At 43.5% G+C, this 18,293-nt stretch overlaps 2 protein-coding genes across 9 annotated transcripts in view; one reads left to right on the forward strand and one right to left on the reverse strand.

Annotated features, from left to right (window-relative positions):
• Window positions 1–18,293, forward strand: part of ZNF19 (zinc finger protein 19) — a 127,134-nt gene that overhangs the window by 29,129 nt on the left and 79,712 nt on the right. The window contains exon 5 of one of the 8 annotated variants that reach the window (XM_059904007.1): window positions 17,001–17,062. The exons of the other annotated variants lie outside the window; for them this stretch is intronic. The gene's annotated coding sequence lies outside the window, so the exon portion shown is untranslated. The remainder of the gene's footprint in view (window positions 1–17,000; window positions 17,063–18,293) is intronic. 8 annotated transcript variants of the gene reach the window in all.
• CHST4 (carbohydrate sulfotransferase 4) lies at window positions 7,840–9,679 on the reverse strand. Its single transcript, XM_059904693.1, has one exon. It carries the CDS (start codon window positions 9,677–9,679, stop codon window positions 8,504–8,506), a length of 1,176 nt encoding a protein of 391 aa, XP_059760676.1. The 3' UTR covers window positions 7,840–8,503.

Consider the following 18,293-nt stretch of genomic DNA (forward strand, 5'->3'; position numbering starts at 1 on the left):
CATTAACATTTTGTTATAATTGTTGTATCATATCTGTCCATTTATCTATCATTCACTCTGATGTATTTTTGGATGCAATGCAAAGTAAGTTGCAGACATCAGTAACTTCTAAATTCTCCCGCATGTGTATCATTAACTAGAATTCAATATTTGTTTGCAGTTTTTTTTTTCTTTTGAGGTAAATTTTGCATACAATGAAGTACATAAATCTTAGGTGTACAGTCATTGAGTTTTGATAGATTCATGCACCTGTGCAACCCAAGCTCCTGTCAGGATATGAAACATTTCTATCACCCAACAAAGTTCCCCATATCTCTTCCCCGTCAGTCACCATCACCTCCCCGCCCCCAGAGGCGACCACTGTTATGATTTTTTTCTACCGTGTATTAGTTTTTTCCTGGTCTACAGCTGTACATATTAAGAAATCATATAGTATGAACTCTTTCATGTAGAACTCCTTTCACTTAGCCTAATGCTTTTGAGAGGCAGCCATGTTGCATGTATCAACTATTCAATATTATTACTGAATAGTATTGCATGATATGAATTTACCAACTTATTTATCCATTCTCCTTTTTACAGTCACCTGGGCTATAATTTACTGGAGGACTTTAGGCAGAGAATTGGCATCTAATTTACCCTTTAGATAGGTCATTCTGGTAGGTAAATGGGAGGTGAACTATGAGGGCAGGGCAAGAAGAGGCCTGTTAGGAGGTTCTTGCAGCAGTTCAGGTGAGATTTGAGGTTGGTTTGGATGAACATTGTAGCAGTGCAGATGGTGAGTGGAGATGGTCTGATTCAGGGTACATTTTGGAAGTCAAGCTAACAGGATTTGCTGATGGACAGGATTGTGGAAAGTGAAAGAAAAGAAAGAATCAAAGGTGACTCTATTCCCCCAAGACATTCCTTAAACAAAATGTTGTCATTATGAGGGTGGAGAAGCAATAAAAAAAGTCATAAACTTTCTGCTTGGAGATTTGCCTAAAAAACAGTTGGAGGGCAATCACTAAGCAAGTATTTGCCAACTGCTTCCAGATAGCAGTTGGTTGGTTCATACACCCTGTGAACACATGCAGCTCTTTAGACAACCAGCATAATTTGCAGCTTCTCTTGCTATGATAATATGTATCACTATTAGAAATACAGTTCAACTTAATTTTTGAATCTCTGCTTTATCCACCCTCCCACCTGACACCCCACTTGACCAGCACTTCAGAGCTGTTGGCTTTAAGATTCAACTTCCCTTATTTCACTCAGACAGGAAACTCTTAAATGTTGGTTATTTCTTATCTGAATCTTTAAATATGTCACTGTGTTTCTGTGATTGGCCTTTTAAAAAGTATTACATAAAGACTGATCCCTTTACATAAAATGAGGCTGAGATCAAGCTTTCATTTATTAAACAAATATTTATTGTGTGCCTACTAGATGCTAGGAACTGTGCTAGGCATTGGTTATACCACAGTGAATAAGATAGACTCTGCCCTCAAAGAGCTCGAAGAACACATAAATTGGGCAGTTTTATTACAATGTGATAAATGCTATAATAGAAAGCATGTAAAAGTGGCATTCAACAGAGGCTTAAGGATCAAGCCAGAAAAAACTTCCAGAGGATATGTTTTAGTTGAGAACTGAGGGATCAAAAAAATGAGCCAGAGAAGTTGAAGGTGGGACAGAACAGGGTATTCCAGGTGGGAGAAGCAGCATGATCTAAGATCCAGATGTGGTACATTGGTAGAACTTCACATTTGAGATGGGGGAAGTAGAGTCTAAGGGAGTTCTTAGAGAAGGATGCAAGGGACAGATCTTGAAAGGCTTTCTAAACCTGAAAGTTCTTATGGAGAGGGGGGAAAGGGTTGCAGGTGAGTGTTGAAGTGATCATAAATTGATGGAGGTGATTATAACTGCCTGTGAACTAAGCTGCCCTCATGTGATTTTCTCCATTCAGAATTTGCCTGCTTGGGCTTGGGAGAAGGCAAGGAGAAGCCAGAGTGTTGGGAACGTCCAGGGTTATGAGTGCTGAAGACAATTCAGCATTTCTCCAACTGCTCTTTCTCAGAACATTCTACTGACAGATGTTAACAGGATGAAAACATCCTTGGTCAAAGAAGTTTGGTCAGAACTGCTATATACTCTAATCCCTTCTTAATATGCACATAAACATATTTGAAGTTCTGAGGGTCTCACATTTGAAAACCCAGTTAAATTTAGTGTAGTCAACTTTTTAAAGCTTATTTGCATCTAGAATGGCCTGTGTGTGTGTGTGTGTGTGTGTGTGTGTGTGTGTGTGTGTGTGTTGCATCTGCTAAGGTCTCATAGTTTGGTTTATGATGGATCAGATAATCATTCACCTTACCACTACATAAAATAATAGGAGCCTTTATTTCTTTTCATTCAACATGTTTAAATTATCTGCAGTTAGCCATTTAAGTCCACATTGATTTAGGGTAGAGCAATGGCTAACTTTTTCTGAAACGTACCTCATTCTTTATGAACCTATTTTATGTTCCTATTCCATTTGTTATCAACTCTTGTCATAAACTTAAAAAACAAACAAACCATAAACTAGCTTCCTTATTGTTCATCCAGAATCATAAGAAGCCAATGTGAAAATTGGCAAGGAAAGCTGGACCATGCCATATGGTTAGGATTAGGGCTGGCAGGGAGGACAGCAGTCAAGAGTTACTTGTATTATTATTTTACTACTAATAATAACCAGCGTTTTCATGGTCTTTACAGTTTACAGATTACACTTATATGTGTTATTTTACATAATCACATTCAATTATTGATGAGCAAGGTACAGCTATCATTGGTGAGAGCAAGGAACATAATTTGGGGAGATGACAAATGAAAAGACATGTTGAGGAAAAAAAGATAGGAGCTGGGTGGGAAAGGAGTTTAAAAAATACTGGGGACAGTAGTCTAAAGCATGCATTCCCAATGGAGGTGAAAATTACCAAGGGGGTGAAAAGCAGTTTTGGGGAGACCAAAAAAAAGAGTAGATATTATGGTGGTTTGTGACCCTCCAAAGGGCCACCATACAAAAACAGACATGCAGTGTACTTGCGGTATTAACATTTCATGGCAGAGGTGCAATTAGGGAAAAAATGTCTAAAAAGGCTTGTTGAGGGTGAGGGGGTGATAATGAAAAAAAGGTTGAGGAACTGTGATGTAAACTCTGTGGTGCCCATGGAACTTTTTGACGTTTGTCAATGATTCTTCTGTTCTCAGACATGTTAGACAACTCATTTGTCTGGCACAGTGTCTGCTCATGGCTTCATTTGTCTGCCCGTCTTCCCCAAGGCCCTAAATGACCATGTTTTGCCCCTTTAAACTCTTCTCTTCAAGCTACAGCTAACTGAATTAGGGTGGGCGCAAGCAAAGACCGGTTAAGGCATAGATTGGCCAGTGAGTGACCGGGAAGCCTGGCCGCACTCACTTCCTCTCATCAGGCTTCTGTGGTGCTGTTCTGTATTCTTATAGTGTCTCCTCCACTTCTCCCTTTGAGATGACTTGAGTGGGTATCAAAAGAGCCCAGGTTATGACATCTCCCCAGTCAGGACGCTTTCAATCTCATTTGAGTGAGATTGAATGTAATTGAATGAAGATGGAAGAGAAATTTATTTGAATCATTAGCTCTTTGTCCTTCATATATTAATCATATATTAGTTAAGGGAGGGCTTTCCTGTACATTGTAGGTTTGGCAGCACTCCAGGCCCCTCCCCAGTAGATTCCAGAGACACCCCCCTCCCAAAGCGTGACAACCAAGAATGTCTCTAGGCGTTGCCAAATGTCCACTGCAGGGCAAAGTCACCTCTGGTTGAGAACTACAGATATTGAGAAACTAGAATATCAGAAAATTATCAATCTCCTAATGGTATCATTATGAGCAGAAATGCCATAAAGGGTTTGTGATCTGCTATTAAACATCACCTTAATAAGGATGTTACCAGAAATTATGGAAGACAGTCCTTGAGAGCCGAGACCAGTGTTGTTACCAAGATATTCACAGCTAACAATAGCGAGCAGCAGATGCTTTCTAAGCATGTTCCGTATATTAACTCATTAGTTCTCCTGGCAACTCCAAGGAGTTGGTACTACTATTATTCTACCCACCCTACAGGTAAGGGAACTGAGACATGAGATGTTAAGGGACTTGCTGAGGTCACCCAACTGGTGATAGCAAAGTCACCCAGGCAACCCAGTTCTAGAGCCCACGTTCTTTTTTAATTTATTTTAATTTATTTATTTTTGGCTGTGTTGGGTCTTCGTTGCTGTGCACAGGCTTTCTCTAGTTGTGGCGAACAGGGGCTACTCTTTGTTGTGGTGCGCAGGCTTCTCATCATGGTGGCTTCTCTTGTTGCAGAGCACAGGCTCTAGGCGCGTGGGCTTCAGTAGTTGTGGCACACAGGCTCAGTAGTGGTGGCTCGTGGGCTCTAGAGCACAGTCTCAGTAGTTGTGGCGCACGGGCTTAGTTGCTCTGCGGCATGTGGGATCTTCCCGGACCAGGGCTCGAACCCGTGTCCCCTGCATTGGGGAAGCCCCCAATTAGGCATTTCAGGCCATTATGTTTTCTCTAGACATGAAAGAGCTCATTCCCCAAACCTAATTACTAGCCCTGAGAAATTTAGGTCAAATTCATCCCTCATCTATGTTCAAACTCATCCTTAGATCCCATGCAGCTCAATAGGCTTGGGAGGCAAACAAATGCCTTCCTAGTTTGGGGGTTGGGGGTTGGGGGCTGGAACAGATGTCTCCAAAGTGGAAAGGCTGTTGTGCAGGACACAGTCCGCTATACTCATCATGGGTCCTCAGCTCCCCGAATTCCCCATGTCTCATAACTGAATGTACTGCCACTCGCATCCTTGAACTCTGGTGCCAACCACCTGAACACTTCAATAGGAGATGTTCCATTGCTCTCTAAATCTCGCTCAGCACTGGGTCAGAGTTTTATTTATTTATTTATTTATTTTAAAGTTAAGGAGTTTATTAGGGAAATATGAAAGGTTAAGACACCCCAAGTGACAGGAAGAGAACTCTGAAAATGTCTCTTTTCAAGCCAAGTGGAGGCCTGGCCTTGACCCTCCCAAAAGGACAAGAAACTGGTGGGTTAGCAACAACATTCTCTGGCAGCCACTTCACCGGGGCTCCTCAGCCAGGACTGCTTCCCACCCCTGGCCAAAGTTGGGGAGGAGACAGACTATTTATAGAAGCAAAGCAGAGGCCATGAGAGCTGTAACAAAAGGCTGAGAGACAGAGAGAGAGAGAGAGAGAGAGAGGTGGGGAGGACCCAGACAGAGTCCCAGGCTTTTGGCTCTTAGCGCCTCAAATGTGTTGACAAGTAGTTGTACAAAGTGTCACTGAAGAGGTAAAGTGCCTAATGCTGTTTCTGAGAGTTCCCCGGGACTCCTCCCCACACGCCACATCACACCGCTGGGTGTACATGGCAGAGCCCAAAGGCCACATTCTTGAATAAAAGAAAAACAAGAATAAGCCCTGTTGTTCTTTGAGGAGAGAGGAAGGAGCTGAAGACTGCTGGGGCCTTTCCCACGAGGCCTTTTCGTTCTGTAAAAGCAGCTTCCCAGCAGCAGCATGGCACAGTTGTAGGTGAGGGTCTCACCGTTTGTCACCCTCGCTTCTTGAACAGCTCTCTGTTCAAGAGCTGTCAATTTCTCGTTTAGTGTTGCGCGTCTTGAACGACAAGACACATCAAACGAGTTGAGAAAGGCTGCGATTTTCTTGATGCTGCTGGTGATGACGTCAGTGTACTCCCGGCTCGCCCAGTCCTGGTAAATCTCCCGCTGCACGGGATCCTCTTGTCCCACCATGGCTGCTGCCTGAGGAAGCGCGACTAGGTCAGAGTTTTAGAGGTTATATAGCATGACTTTATACTGCACAGTCTTATGTTATATAAAAGTGCCATTATAGTACTGTTGTATATTCTCTAAACTTTTTTGGGCAGGGTGCAATTTGAGGTTAAGGATAAGATGCTACAAACAAATAGAAATTAATTTAGACCAGAGCTGTCCAATAGAACTTTTGCAGTGGTGGAAATGATTTATATCTGTGCTGTCTAGTACAGTAGCCACTAGCCACACGTTGCTACTGAGTACTTGAAAGATGGCTAGTGCAACTGAAGAACTGAATTTTATTTTAATTTTAAGTTACTTAAGTCTAAACAGCTACCAGTGGCTCCTATATAAGGTAGTGTATAGGCTGTCTTTCAAGAGGATGGCTACTAGCTGTCTGGACCTCATCTGACTTAGGACTTGGAATATAGGAAATTTAAAGCTGTTTTAAAGTAGATCTTAAATAAGATCCTGAGATTTCCATGTGGCTAGTCTCTTCCCTTGTCTTGGGATGGGTGACTCTTTTGGAGATGGAAAAGCAAGCAGCTCTGTATTCCAGCATCCCACAGAGATGGTTCCTAAGGAAGTTGCTAACTTTAAGACAATTCAGGTAGAGGCTGAAATTTCAGAGGGGAAATCAGAGATGGTCGAGTCTATCACTGTCTCTCCCCCTCACTGGCCCTCTTCACTCTGTTTGCACCCTTACCTACTGCCCTGGCCTTATTTTCAACGTTGGGGAAATTTTCATAGTTTTGGAAGGTTTGGAGAGGCAAGAAGCATTTGCCTGGGAGATTCTAGGCTCTCGAGGAGGGTCTAGAGTGGCTTGGGTTTAGGTATTAGAATAAATTCACTCCTTTAAAGCCCATATAAATTAACATCAAAGACCCAGCTGGCAAAGGTGCCTACTCAAGCATCTCAGGTGGTGGTGCAGCCCAAGAGCTACTCAGCGGAATGGAGTGGGAGAATTCCCATCTGACATCAAGGGAGCTTTGTGAAGTGAGGACCATGTCAAAAGTGGGCGTGGGAACAAAAGGAAAGATGAAATAATGGTATCTCTCAGAATTGAATAAAGCGAAATGTTTGGAAGGTCAGGACCCAGAGGTTCACGGAGTTCCAGACATACATAGACCTTCCTATTCCTTCCAACCTGAGGACAGCACCTGTGTCAGGAGTAAGTGCTTAGATACTTGGCATGTGCTGAAAAGTCACCTGCCTTGGAGCAAGAAGGCAAAGAGTGCTGCTGCCCAGGGCAGGGTGTACCATTGTCAGGCTGGCTGTGGAAGAGTTACACAGAGTCAAGTGATAAACATGCAGAATCCCAGCCTCTCCTGGGAGATTCCATTTCCAGCAGATCTGAGGTAGGGCATGGCAAAACACATCTTTAACAGGTGATTCTGATACACAAACTAGATCTGGGGAATCCTGCAAAGATTGGGGGAAACAACTTTTCTTGTTAGGGGCGGTGACCAGGAAGAGCTGAAGAGCACCAATCGTATTATAACCAAGGTCCTCTGGCTGAGGTATGAGATGAAAAGAACTCCAGAACCTAGAGTGATACACCTGGTATTATTATAGCTTACGCCGCACACAAGAAAGGGCTTAGCTGCTAGCTGTCTACTTTCTACAAATTCTTAAGAGGGCAGTGTATCGATAAGTATTGATCAGTTTAGACTTAGTCCATCATCTGAACCAAACACTGTCTTAACAGTTTTTGCTTTGTGTGGGTGATAGATAATAACAAGTATTTTTTAAAAATCTATAAAGATGAGAATATATATATATATGTATAACTGAATCACTTTGCAATACACCTGAAACCAACACAACATTGTGAATCAACTATATTTCAATAAAAACTTTTTAAAAATTAAAAAATAAAATATTCCAGTCAAAAGAATCTGTAAAGATGTTTAGGCTCTTAGTTAGGATCCCATAAGAATGAGCATTTACTACTAAGTAATTAGAAAGCATAAAAAGGTACACTCCAAACAGAATCTTATTTTGGAATTTTAGTGTTAACAGATGGCAGCTTAACAGGTTAAAATAGGAAAACACTGAGGGGAACTGATGTCCAAATTGGGCCCAGCCATCCCGTGAACTTAAAAGCTTCCTCTGTTGTGCAGAGATTTTATTCCATATTTGTGGTGATCGATAGCTGTGATGGCCAGGCTCACAGGTGAGCGTCCAGCCCTGTTGCCCATTCTCTTTTTGAATCCACTGGGAGCTCTGAGGGCTCAGAGTTCACATCCCTGGTGAATGTGCTGGTGGGCTGTTTGGTGGGAGACCCATTTCCCTGGTTTTTCCTGTCTCTCTCCTTTCCCACTGGGCAAGATGTGGACAGAAGAGTTTATGGATTTACTCCAGTGATACTGCCACATAGGACCCAGGCCACAAAGTCTCTGAGATATACATAGGTAAGAAGGCCAAGAAGAGAATAAAGACATTACTTCTGTTTTGTTGGTGGAGTGTGCCCCTCACATAAGGTTCCTAAGTCTCTTCTCTAGATATGAGCAGAGACGCAAAGATTTCTTGACTTGAACATGTTTGGGCACAACTCATACTCACGCATACACTGACACACACGGTCAAGGCTCAGAAGCTGCCATCAGTTAACGTGGCTGAAGCTGGTGCCAGGTGGAGACAGAGCCTCCTCAACCCTCTTGGTAGACTTGCTCATAGGGGCTCCAGGTAGACAGAAGATTCAGCGACAGGTTTTTCTGCTCTTGCTCAGATGTGACAAGGTGGTAGCCCAGCAAATTCATGGTATTCCTGCAGACTTTCTGAAGCCGAGAAACCTTTTCATAAGGCAAGGACCAGCGCCAGGCCTGAGAGACATTGAGGGCATTCCTGGCATTTGTGTAGAAGGCATGCTCACCCATGCCCTTGCCTCGAGTGATGTTGTGCACCCAGGTCTGGAGCTGGGGCAAGAATTTCAACCCTGCATATTTATACATTCGGGCAATCTGGGCCAGGGGGTCCCGGACCAAGTCCTCATAGCGCACGAGCAAGTAGCACTGCCTCAGGGCTTTGGGCAAGGACTGCACAGCCTTGTAGATCTCCAGCTGGCTTTGGCAGATGACTTGCATTGCATAGTAGGGTTGATCCTCCTTTTTGAGTTTCTGCAGATGCTGCCGCATCACAATTTGGCTGTCAATCATGAGTTCACTCGTGGTGTGTTCTCGGGAACGGAACACCGCCCGGGGGTCCCGGACCAGATGCACAATGTGCAGATTGAGGGAAGGGTCTCTCAGCAGCGGGTAGAGCACCTGCAGGTTGAAGAAACGTACCTCCTTGAGCACCACGTGGCTGTAAGTGCGGCAGGCCTTCTCCACCACCTCAAAGGGCTCTTGATTGCACAGAAGCTTACAGTGAGCCTGGGGTATGATCTGATCTCGTGGGAAGATGTTGCAGGCAGGTGGAGAACACAGGGCCCGGCTGCCTTCCCACTGGAAGAGGCTGGACTGTTTTCGGGGGCCAGGTTTCATGTAGGCATCAAAGACGCTCATGTCACACAGAAAGATGGCCCGTATGAGATCCCGCACTGCCGTATGCAACCTCTGGGCAGTACTTTGTGTGAAGGTCATCCAGACGTGCCAGGCAGGCTCCTTCAGGTAGAAGACATCTGGGTGCTGTCCAAAAAGCTGCCCTACGAAAGAAGAGCCAGAGCGCCACGAAGACAGGATGAGCACGTGCATGTACGTGGGCTTGGGTTCTTCCTTCATCTGCAGGGAGTTGAAGTTGTGGGAGTACAGAAGGATGAATAGAACAAAGACAGCCATCTGGGAAGCCAGGAACAGTAGTAGCTTCATTTTTTTGGGCAGTATCATGCTGAAGTAGAAGACCTTCAAGGAACAAGCAGAGGGGCTATGTTAGGCTAATGTTTTGGTATCTGACTTCCATCCCCTTTCTAGCCAAAGCTACTTTCTCCCTGACCCGCACCAAGGGGCAATATAGAATGCTGGAGCCTTCTTGCAATGCATTGCACAAATCCTTCTCCAGATTAATTCCTGTCCCTTGCAGTTAGTGTGTCCATAAGCTCTATTTCTTTGTAAGCCCTTTCTTTTTAGGCTCTTTACTTCCTCCCTCCTGGTCCTTCTTGTCCATGGAGCTACAGAAATGTGTGAACTCAGCCATATTTCATGAATATAGGGAAACAGGTTCACCCTGGTGACACAAATGTCTTCACACAGGCCATGTAGGCAAAGCTTAACCACAGTCTGACCCAAGTTTTGGTTGAATGCCCCATGATTCCTTCAGAAACTACGGGAGATAAGCTGACTTGTGAGGAACTGCCTTGAGGCCCGCCCACCCACCCCCATCTTGAGGGATAGTGCCAAGGCCATTTCTCACTACCCTCCTTCATCTCAGTTAAGCACAGGACTTTCAATACCCTGAAGGATATGGCTGCAGACTATAAAACTGCTTGGCTTTGGTTTGGAGTTGTCTCCTCAGTGGCAAAGTGCCCGTGGCACCTATCTGATCCCCTCTGATTTGGTCTCATCCTGTGGGACTAGGGACATGAGGAGCTGACCCAATGCTGTCCTCATGTCTGTGTATGTAATAAACTATCTGAATCTATTTGGGTTGAATCGTTGTTGCCTTAGCAGCCAACTGTATGAAACTGTGGCAAGCCAACCTAAGAGCTGCAATAGTGATGCTGTGGCCTGTTAGCCACTGTGCTGCTGCTTGGGGTAATGTTAGACCACTTGACACAACTTACTCAGGGTTGCTCAGTACAGTTGGGCATGTTGTGTACTGCCCAACCCTAGGGAATGCCACTTCATCAAGAATTTAAGATATTTATTATTTAACAAAATGTCTGGTAGGTGACAGTTAAGTATCTTGGTTCAGTAGGATAAGTACATTAGGATGGTTTTCCAGTTCTTAGATGTTAAATATCTAGAGAAAGGAATTTCACTTTGTAATTTACACTAAGGCTCAAACAGACTGGTGGCAATGCTGAACTTACTCCCTTCACACCAGGGCTTTGTGTGAAAAGACCACTGTTCCCAGTGCCATGCTAGAATATTACTCCAGGGGAGCTCTTAACTCTCTTTATGGGTTGAGATGACTCTGGATCATTTTGGGTGACTTCCTGGCATAAATAACTATTGAGAGATATAATAGATACTTCACATAGTGTAAAATGTTAACAGTAGCAAGGTGCTAATTTGCATATCACTCTATACTCAAGAAATTCTTCCTTCAAGCTTTAATAAAGAAGAGAAAATATGTTTCTAGACAGTAATTGCAGCTGGGTTTAAGATATGCTATTTTCCTGTTGATAGGTCTCATCACCAATTTTTTTTTGAAGTTTTGAATAGCTAATAGTCACATGGTTCATGTTGCTTTTAAGAGTATCATTATCATGGACATTAAATCAGACTCAGAATTTAAAAGAAGGCTTCCTAAGATTCCATATGCAGGAAGGGAATAAGGACAGTGCTTGCCAGCCTGTAGCCTAGCCTGTCACACTCCAGGTCTTTAACATATTGAATATTAGGTGAGGGGAAATCCTATGACAACAGTTATGTCTCTGGAGGAGACCTATAGTCATAAATTAGAAAATTTCTAGAGCTATTTGTAAACAGGCGTAATGACATACTTTTTGAAAGAGTCATAGAATTTTTCTAGGGGAAAGAACACCTAAGAATTTTACCAGCTCCTGAATCAATAATCTCTTCTCTATTTACTGACAGCTAGTATTTATCTACGAGCTGGTGTTTTATCATCACTATACAGTGAAATATATACTTCCAACACCTGTCCTCCATCTGCCCATTTCCCAACTTGCCCCCAAATAGCAACTGGGTTCATTTTTTAATGTGTCCTTTCAGTTGCTTTATGGGTACACAAGAAAATTCAAATGTATATGTATTCTTAATTTTTCCCCTTTTTATAACACAAGAAGTTGCACGTTATCACACTGTGCTGCAACTTGCTTTGTTAACTTAACAATATGCCTTGGAGAGCTTTCCATGGGAGTACATAAAGCGTTTCCTCATTCCTTTTTACCACTGTGTAGAATTTTATTGTATAGATGTACCACAATTTATTTAACCAGTGTCCACACTGATGAGCTTTTGGGTTGTTTCCAGTCTTTTGCCATTTCAAAAATGTCAATAATGACCTTTATGTTCATACATCATTATATAAGTATGTAAGCTTACTCCCCAGAAGTGGGATTGCTGAATCAAAGAGTATGGGTATGTGTACCTTTGGTATCTGTTGTCCAGACAGCCTTCATACTGGTCATAAACCATTCTGTGTGTCTAGAAGTCCAGAGATTCTAGAGAGTAAATTTTAGAGGAGGAATTGGGCAGTCACAGATGTGACTCTTGGAGTTTATAGCTTGCTTCCTGAAGAGGTAGAGCATGCTTTGCCAGCCTATGGGCTTCCCTTGGAAGTCCCCTGAACCTTCTAGGAAGTGTGTAATGACCTCAACCAAACCTTGAGTGACAATGGCCCAGAAACCCCTCTCTTTCATTCATTACAACAATGCATTTCCTCCACATGTGCCAAAAGATCCAGTGAGGATCATCTCTCCTAGGTGCCAGAAAAAACCCCACTTTGCTATATGCCAGGAAAATGTCGATGAATGGTAATCCTTGTCTTGGCCCTGAAGGTTAGAATGGGGCCAGCTAAGATATGTTCCTATTCTTTTAAACTTGAGCCCAAGAGGAAATGTTTAGAAACTAAGCCATTTTTGACAAAGGCTCAAGAATACCCACCCCCCAGCCCCCCAAGTATTGAGGAAATGACTAGCAAGAGATCTTCTCCCAAAGGCAGTATGAGTATGAGGAAAAGTTTGGAACAAAGATAGGAAATAATGGAGCAAAAGAGAGAGGAAAGAACTTTACCTGTGTACAATTATAAGGATAGAATTTTATATGCAGGGCCTATAATCGGCTCAGGAAAAAGCTAACATTTCCTAGGGACTAGCAACGTAGACCTTTCAAAAGTACGTCCTCCCTCCCCCTATCTGGCCCTGGGCCAGCTCAGTGTTTGAGAAGGCTAGCATGCTTTGAGCCCTCTTTGCCTGCCAATAGCTCCTGACCTCATGCCCATTCTCTCCCAGAGCTGGAGTCTGGCCTTTGAACTCATCCCCAGTTGTCCTCAGGCTTTAATTGACCACGGTTCTCAGGAATTCCCAAGGAAACCCTCCGACTGCTTTCTCTGCTTTTTCTTTCCACGAGCAATTTCCCTGGCCAGAAGGAAAGTATGCTTTTGTAAAGTGAGTCCCATCTCTTGTCGCTGGCATCTAGACACAACCTGGATCTAAGCAACCCATGACCGGGCTGATGAGAACAGTCAGGGGACACTTTAGGGTGTGTCTCAGGGAAAGCTTATCTCTGCAGTCACTGGAATCAGTGGTAGAGATGGCTCCAGGAAGAGAAGGAAACTCAAGGCTTTTCATGGCAGTTTCCTCTACTCTAACCATCACCTCTCCTCAGCTGTCCTATATTAACTTCCTCTGTAGTCCTTGGGGTCAGGAAGCATTTGTGAGCAGCCTGTGACGTGACTTCCATCTCAGAGTCCCTAGCCCACCTTCCCGAGTGTTCCGTTATGGCTGTTTGATGGCACGCTTGAACCTGCCCTCCCTGTTATCTGATCCTGAGTGCGCTAGCCTGGTCTTCATAGTAAGTGGCTTCTCTCTTCTGTCTCTCGTTTCTCCCCCTCAGCTCTCCCCCTCATCCACTGCTGCCTTGAAAAACATCACCAAAGGGTGGTAGTGACATAGCACCTACTTCAGGCACAGGGACTCTGAGGCCCCAGGATGGGTGACCTCACCCAGCAGCCTGACTACAGAGGGCTGAATTATAGATGACCCCCAAGTCCATATCGTGTAGCCTGTTAGAAGCAAAATGATGAATTCTGAGGAAAAACCAAACATACATCAATTTAAGAGCCCTGGATTCCAGCCGCTGACAAATTTCTAATTTATATTTCCCAGTGAGATTATGCCCCCAAAACCAGAAATTAGAGATGGCAGAAGACATTTGCACAGAGAGAGAGGAGAGCTGGATCGGGGAGACCTGCATCCATACACATAGCTGCAGAACCTGGAAACCTGTGAGATAAGCACCTGGGCAAAGGGTATCCATACAATAACAAGCTCTAACTAGACTGAAGGGTCTTTGCAATTTCTGTGTCTCTAGTAACAACGACAGTGCCTGGCGTCTAGTAGGGGCTCAAGAAACATCTATTGAATGAATGACTGAATGAACAAACATTCGTAGCGTGTTTTTTACTATTTGAGGTGGCCTCATTGACCTGGGTAAGGAAAGCAGGACAAGATATTTTTTTATTTTGCACATATAAAAGTATTTAACTTCCAATTAGAAGTTCCAGACTTATCCACAGCCTGACAAGATAGAAGTCTCTTCTACCATGGCTGACTCACGGGTCTCATAATTTAATCTTATTTTACATCTGAACAGCGCTCCACAACTTTGCAAGCCCTTTTAGCCACAGTAATGACAACAGTCCAATTAAATATATAGAGCAGTGGTGAGCCACACCTCTGTGTTTCAGAATAAGTGAACTTTAATTAATTGACTCAACGATAGAAATAGCCCTGCCTGATCAGACCGGGATCTTTTGGGTCCCAGGTCTGAGAATTCAGTTATCACACTAAATCTTACCTGAGCTAGAGGAAATCTGTAGCTCCCAGCACCTCCGGTCCCCACTCCCCAACACCTGAGCAGAGGAGAAGCTGCAAGAAGTACAGAGACTGAGGTCTGAAGCCAGCATCTGAATGAGTAAAACACATCACGGGGACTAGCTACAAAAATATACATCGGGATAGCCCTACTCACATTCTAGGCTCTTTCTTACTCTTTTAGGGATAGAGCTGGGTGGGGAGAGAGGAGCTGCTGGCAGGCAGCTTGTGCTTTTCGGGGAAGATTATCCTGGTGATTCTGATTCAACCCCCCACCAACACCTCCCCTCCACCATCGCCCAGAAAATTCCCAGCTTAGTTGCCCCAGGTTATCTGATACTCCGCTCCAAGAACCTGGGAATAATGGCCCTGCTTTGGAGGTGTAGAGAAAATTCTCTCCTTACCTTGTTAATGGCTTAGGCTTCCCCACTGCTGTAAAGGCTCACTGCTAGCCAAGTTGTGCAGCTTTTGTCCTCTGACTCACCAGCTCTCCTCTCAGCTTCCTCCTCCTCCTTGCATCTTGCATAACCATCCCTACTCAGAGCAAATTCCACTGCCTTCTTTCCCTAGCAAAAAATTAACCACCTTCCAAGACAGGGTTAAGAAAGCATCGCTCCCAGAGAGACTTGATATTAGCAGCTTTAGCCCTGAGATACTCAAGGTGTGGGGAGACTCTGCCTGAATGGGCGGGGCCCGGAAAAGCAAAGGAGGAAGCATTCTCTCCCACCACTGGGAGGCGATCCTGGAATGTAGATCCCTTGAAGGCAGCGGAATAGGTTAACTACCTTAGGGCAAAGTGGAAAAAGAAAAGGGACCCCAGAAGTAGATGAGGTTGATAGGGAAATCACAGGACAATGACAGCCAAAATGGACACAATGTGAAACCTTGCTCTTACCTCTGCTGCAAAAAGAGGAGAAAACCTGGAAGAGATTTCTGGATTCCACCTTCCTGCTCACTCCACTGGATTTAGGGAGAAAACATTTTTTTTGGCCTCTGTCTTATTCAACATCTTCACCCTTCTTGCAGGAGGTAGTAACTAGAGGTACTACGTAGATGTAATAACTCGTTTTATGGGAGGACACATATGTATTGGCGTTTAGTTGGGGTACGGGAAAAGAAGTTTCCCCCTCAAGAAAAAAAGAAACAAGTTATCATGAAAAATTATATCTTCTTACTAGCTGTGTGTACTTGGGCAAATCACACAACTACTCTGAGCTACTTTACATGATTGTTGTGAGTGTAAAACAATAGGTGAATTTTTATTTTTTTATTTTAAAATTTTATTTTTATTTACTTATTTTTGGCTGCGTTGGGTCTTTGTTGCTGCGCGCGGGCTTTCTCTAGTTGTAGTGAGCGGGGGCTACTCTTCGTTGTGGTACGCAGTCTTCTCATTGCGGTGACTTCTCTTGTTGTGGAGCACAGGCTCTAGGCGCATGAGATTAGTTGCTCTGCGGCGCATGGGATTAGTTGCTCCGCTGCACGTGGGATCTTCCCAGACCAGGGCTCGAACCTGTGTTCCCTGCATTGGTAGGTGGATTCTTAACCACTGTGCCACCAGGGAAGTCCCAATAGGTGAATTTTAAAAATATATATATTTTTTAATTGAAGTGTAGTGGATTTACAATGTTGTGCCAATCTCTGCTCTATAGCAAAGTGACTCAGTTTAGGTGAATTTTTTATTCAATTAAACTTAGGGCTTCCCTGGTGGCGCAGTGGTTGGGAGTCTGCCTGCCAATGCAGGGGACACGGGTTCAAGCCCTGGTCCGGGAAGGTCCCACATGCCACGGAGCAACTAAGCCCGTGCACCACAACTACTGAGCCTGCACTCTAGAGCCCGCGAGCCACAACTACTGAACCTGTGTGCCACAACTGCTGAGCCCACACACCTAGAGCCCGTGCTCCGCAACAAGAGAAGCCACCGCAGTGAGAAGCCCGCGCACCGCAACGAAGAGTAGCCCCCGCTCGCCACAACTAGAGGAAGCCTGCGCACGCGCAGCAACAAAAACCCAACACAGCCAAAAAACTTAAACTTAAAAAACTCAGTCACCCAAGTTATTAAATAAATTAATATAAATTAATTAGTTAATTACAAATCATTAATTCAATTTATAAATAAATTGAATAAAAATTATTTTAAAAAACCATGACCCCCCCAATGCATAGGAACCACAGACATTTTTCTCTGGAAGGGGCTGGGAGGTGGCAAGCATTCGGTGGTTGTTATACCTTTCTCCAAAAGCAATGTCAGTGACCTCAGAGTTTGGGCAATAATTTTTTTGCTTCCTTATTTTTAAAACTGGTGTGTTTATAGGTGTTTGTTAAAAATGGGTTTTAGTTACCATTTACAAAATATTCCAAAGAGAAAAGAAATTATAAAATGTCCAAAAATAACTAAATAAAGAATGCTTCAGGAAGTTACAGGCTTGTCATGATGGCCTGTTATTTAATCATAGACACTAAGTACAGTTGGCTCTCCTTATCCCTAGGTTCTACATCCGAGGATTCAAACAACTTCGATCGAAAATGTTTGGAAAAAAAATTTTTTCCAGTAAGTTCCAAATAGCAAAACTGGAATTTGCCAGGCACAGGCAATTATTAATATAGCATTTACAGTGTATTTACAACTATTTACATAACATTTACATTGTGTTACAAGTAATCTCGAGATGATTTAAAGTATACAGGAGGATGTGTATAGGTTATATGCATATACTACACCATTTTATATAAGGGACTTGAGCATGGTATCAGCGAGGGTCCTGGAACCAGTTCCCTTGCAGATATGGAGGAAGGGATGATTGTACTGGTGAAAATATGCAGATCACTAAAGGGAAGTCTTCAGGTCAAAGGCCAGATTATATAAAGCAACACACCAGAATTCCCAAGCCTTGAGTCAGCCACGAAATATAGCCTGTATAGCTTCCAGGACACTGATTAATTCAGAAACCATTCGATAAAGGTTTACTCCCTTTCATAGAGAATGGAGATCCAGAAGAGAAGTCGCCTATAGTGTAGCACAGGCACAAACTGACTTCTCTTTCATGGGCGGCAAAGAGCCTCTTACACTGTATATTCTTGGACTATGTCAGGTAGTCATAGATTCAGCCACTGGATTTGTCACATTATTAACTTCATAATCACTGTGTAATTCACACAGACCTTTATAAAGTCCTTTCTTCCTGGAGGCGAGTTTATTGTTGGAATTAAATGAACTGTCACTCCCTGGGGAAAATAGAACCAACATTTCACTCGGCTCATCTTGGCTATGAGGAAGGAAAAAAAAGATGAGGAAACTCTTTACAACATGTACAGGAGTAAAGGTAAATTGTGGTGGAGTGTAAAAGTGACTGATTTTGGAGTCAGGCATCTGGGCAAGTCATTCCACCTCTCTGAGCACTAGAATATCACTGTAAAATAAGGTGTAAAATATCAGTGTAAAATATATGTTTACCTAATGGAATTCTTGTGAATGTTAGGATTGGATTCATGCATATAACACCCCTAATACAATATTATGACAATAATGAGTTTAAAAGTGGTAGTTATTATAGAATCATAATAACACCTCTTTTTTTCTTTCTCATCTGTTGGCTTATTTTCCAAGGCCTTGAAAGAGAACAGGCAGAGTTGTGTGAGTTCTGGGATAATCTAGGCAGTATATCTGCTGGTTTCCATCAGCTGAGCCCCGTGAGGCCTTATCATAAGCACAAATAACCAGACCTGTGGTGGTGCCTTATATTGATTTCAGTCGTGTGGCCTTCTCTCCCTTCCTGTTTCTC

This window comes from Balaenoptera ricei, chromosome 19, assembly GCF_028023285.1.
Source record: "Balaenoptera ricei isolate mBalRic1 chromosome 19, mBalRic1.hap2, whole genome shotgun sequence".
In the NCBI taxonomy this organism is placed as follows: Eukaryota; Metazoa; Chordata; class Mammalia; order Artiodactyla; family Balaenopteridae; genus Balaenoptera; species Balaenoptera ricei.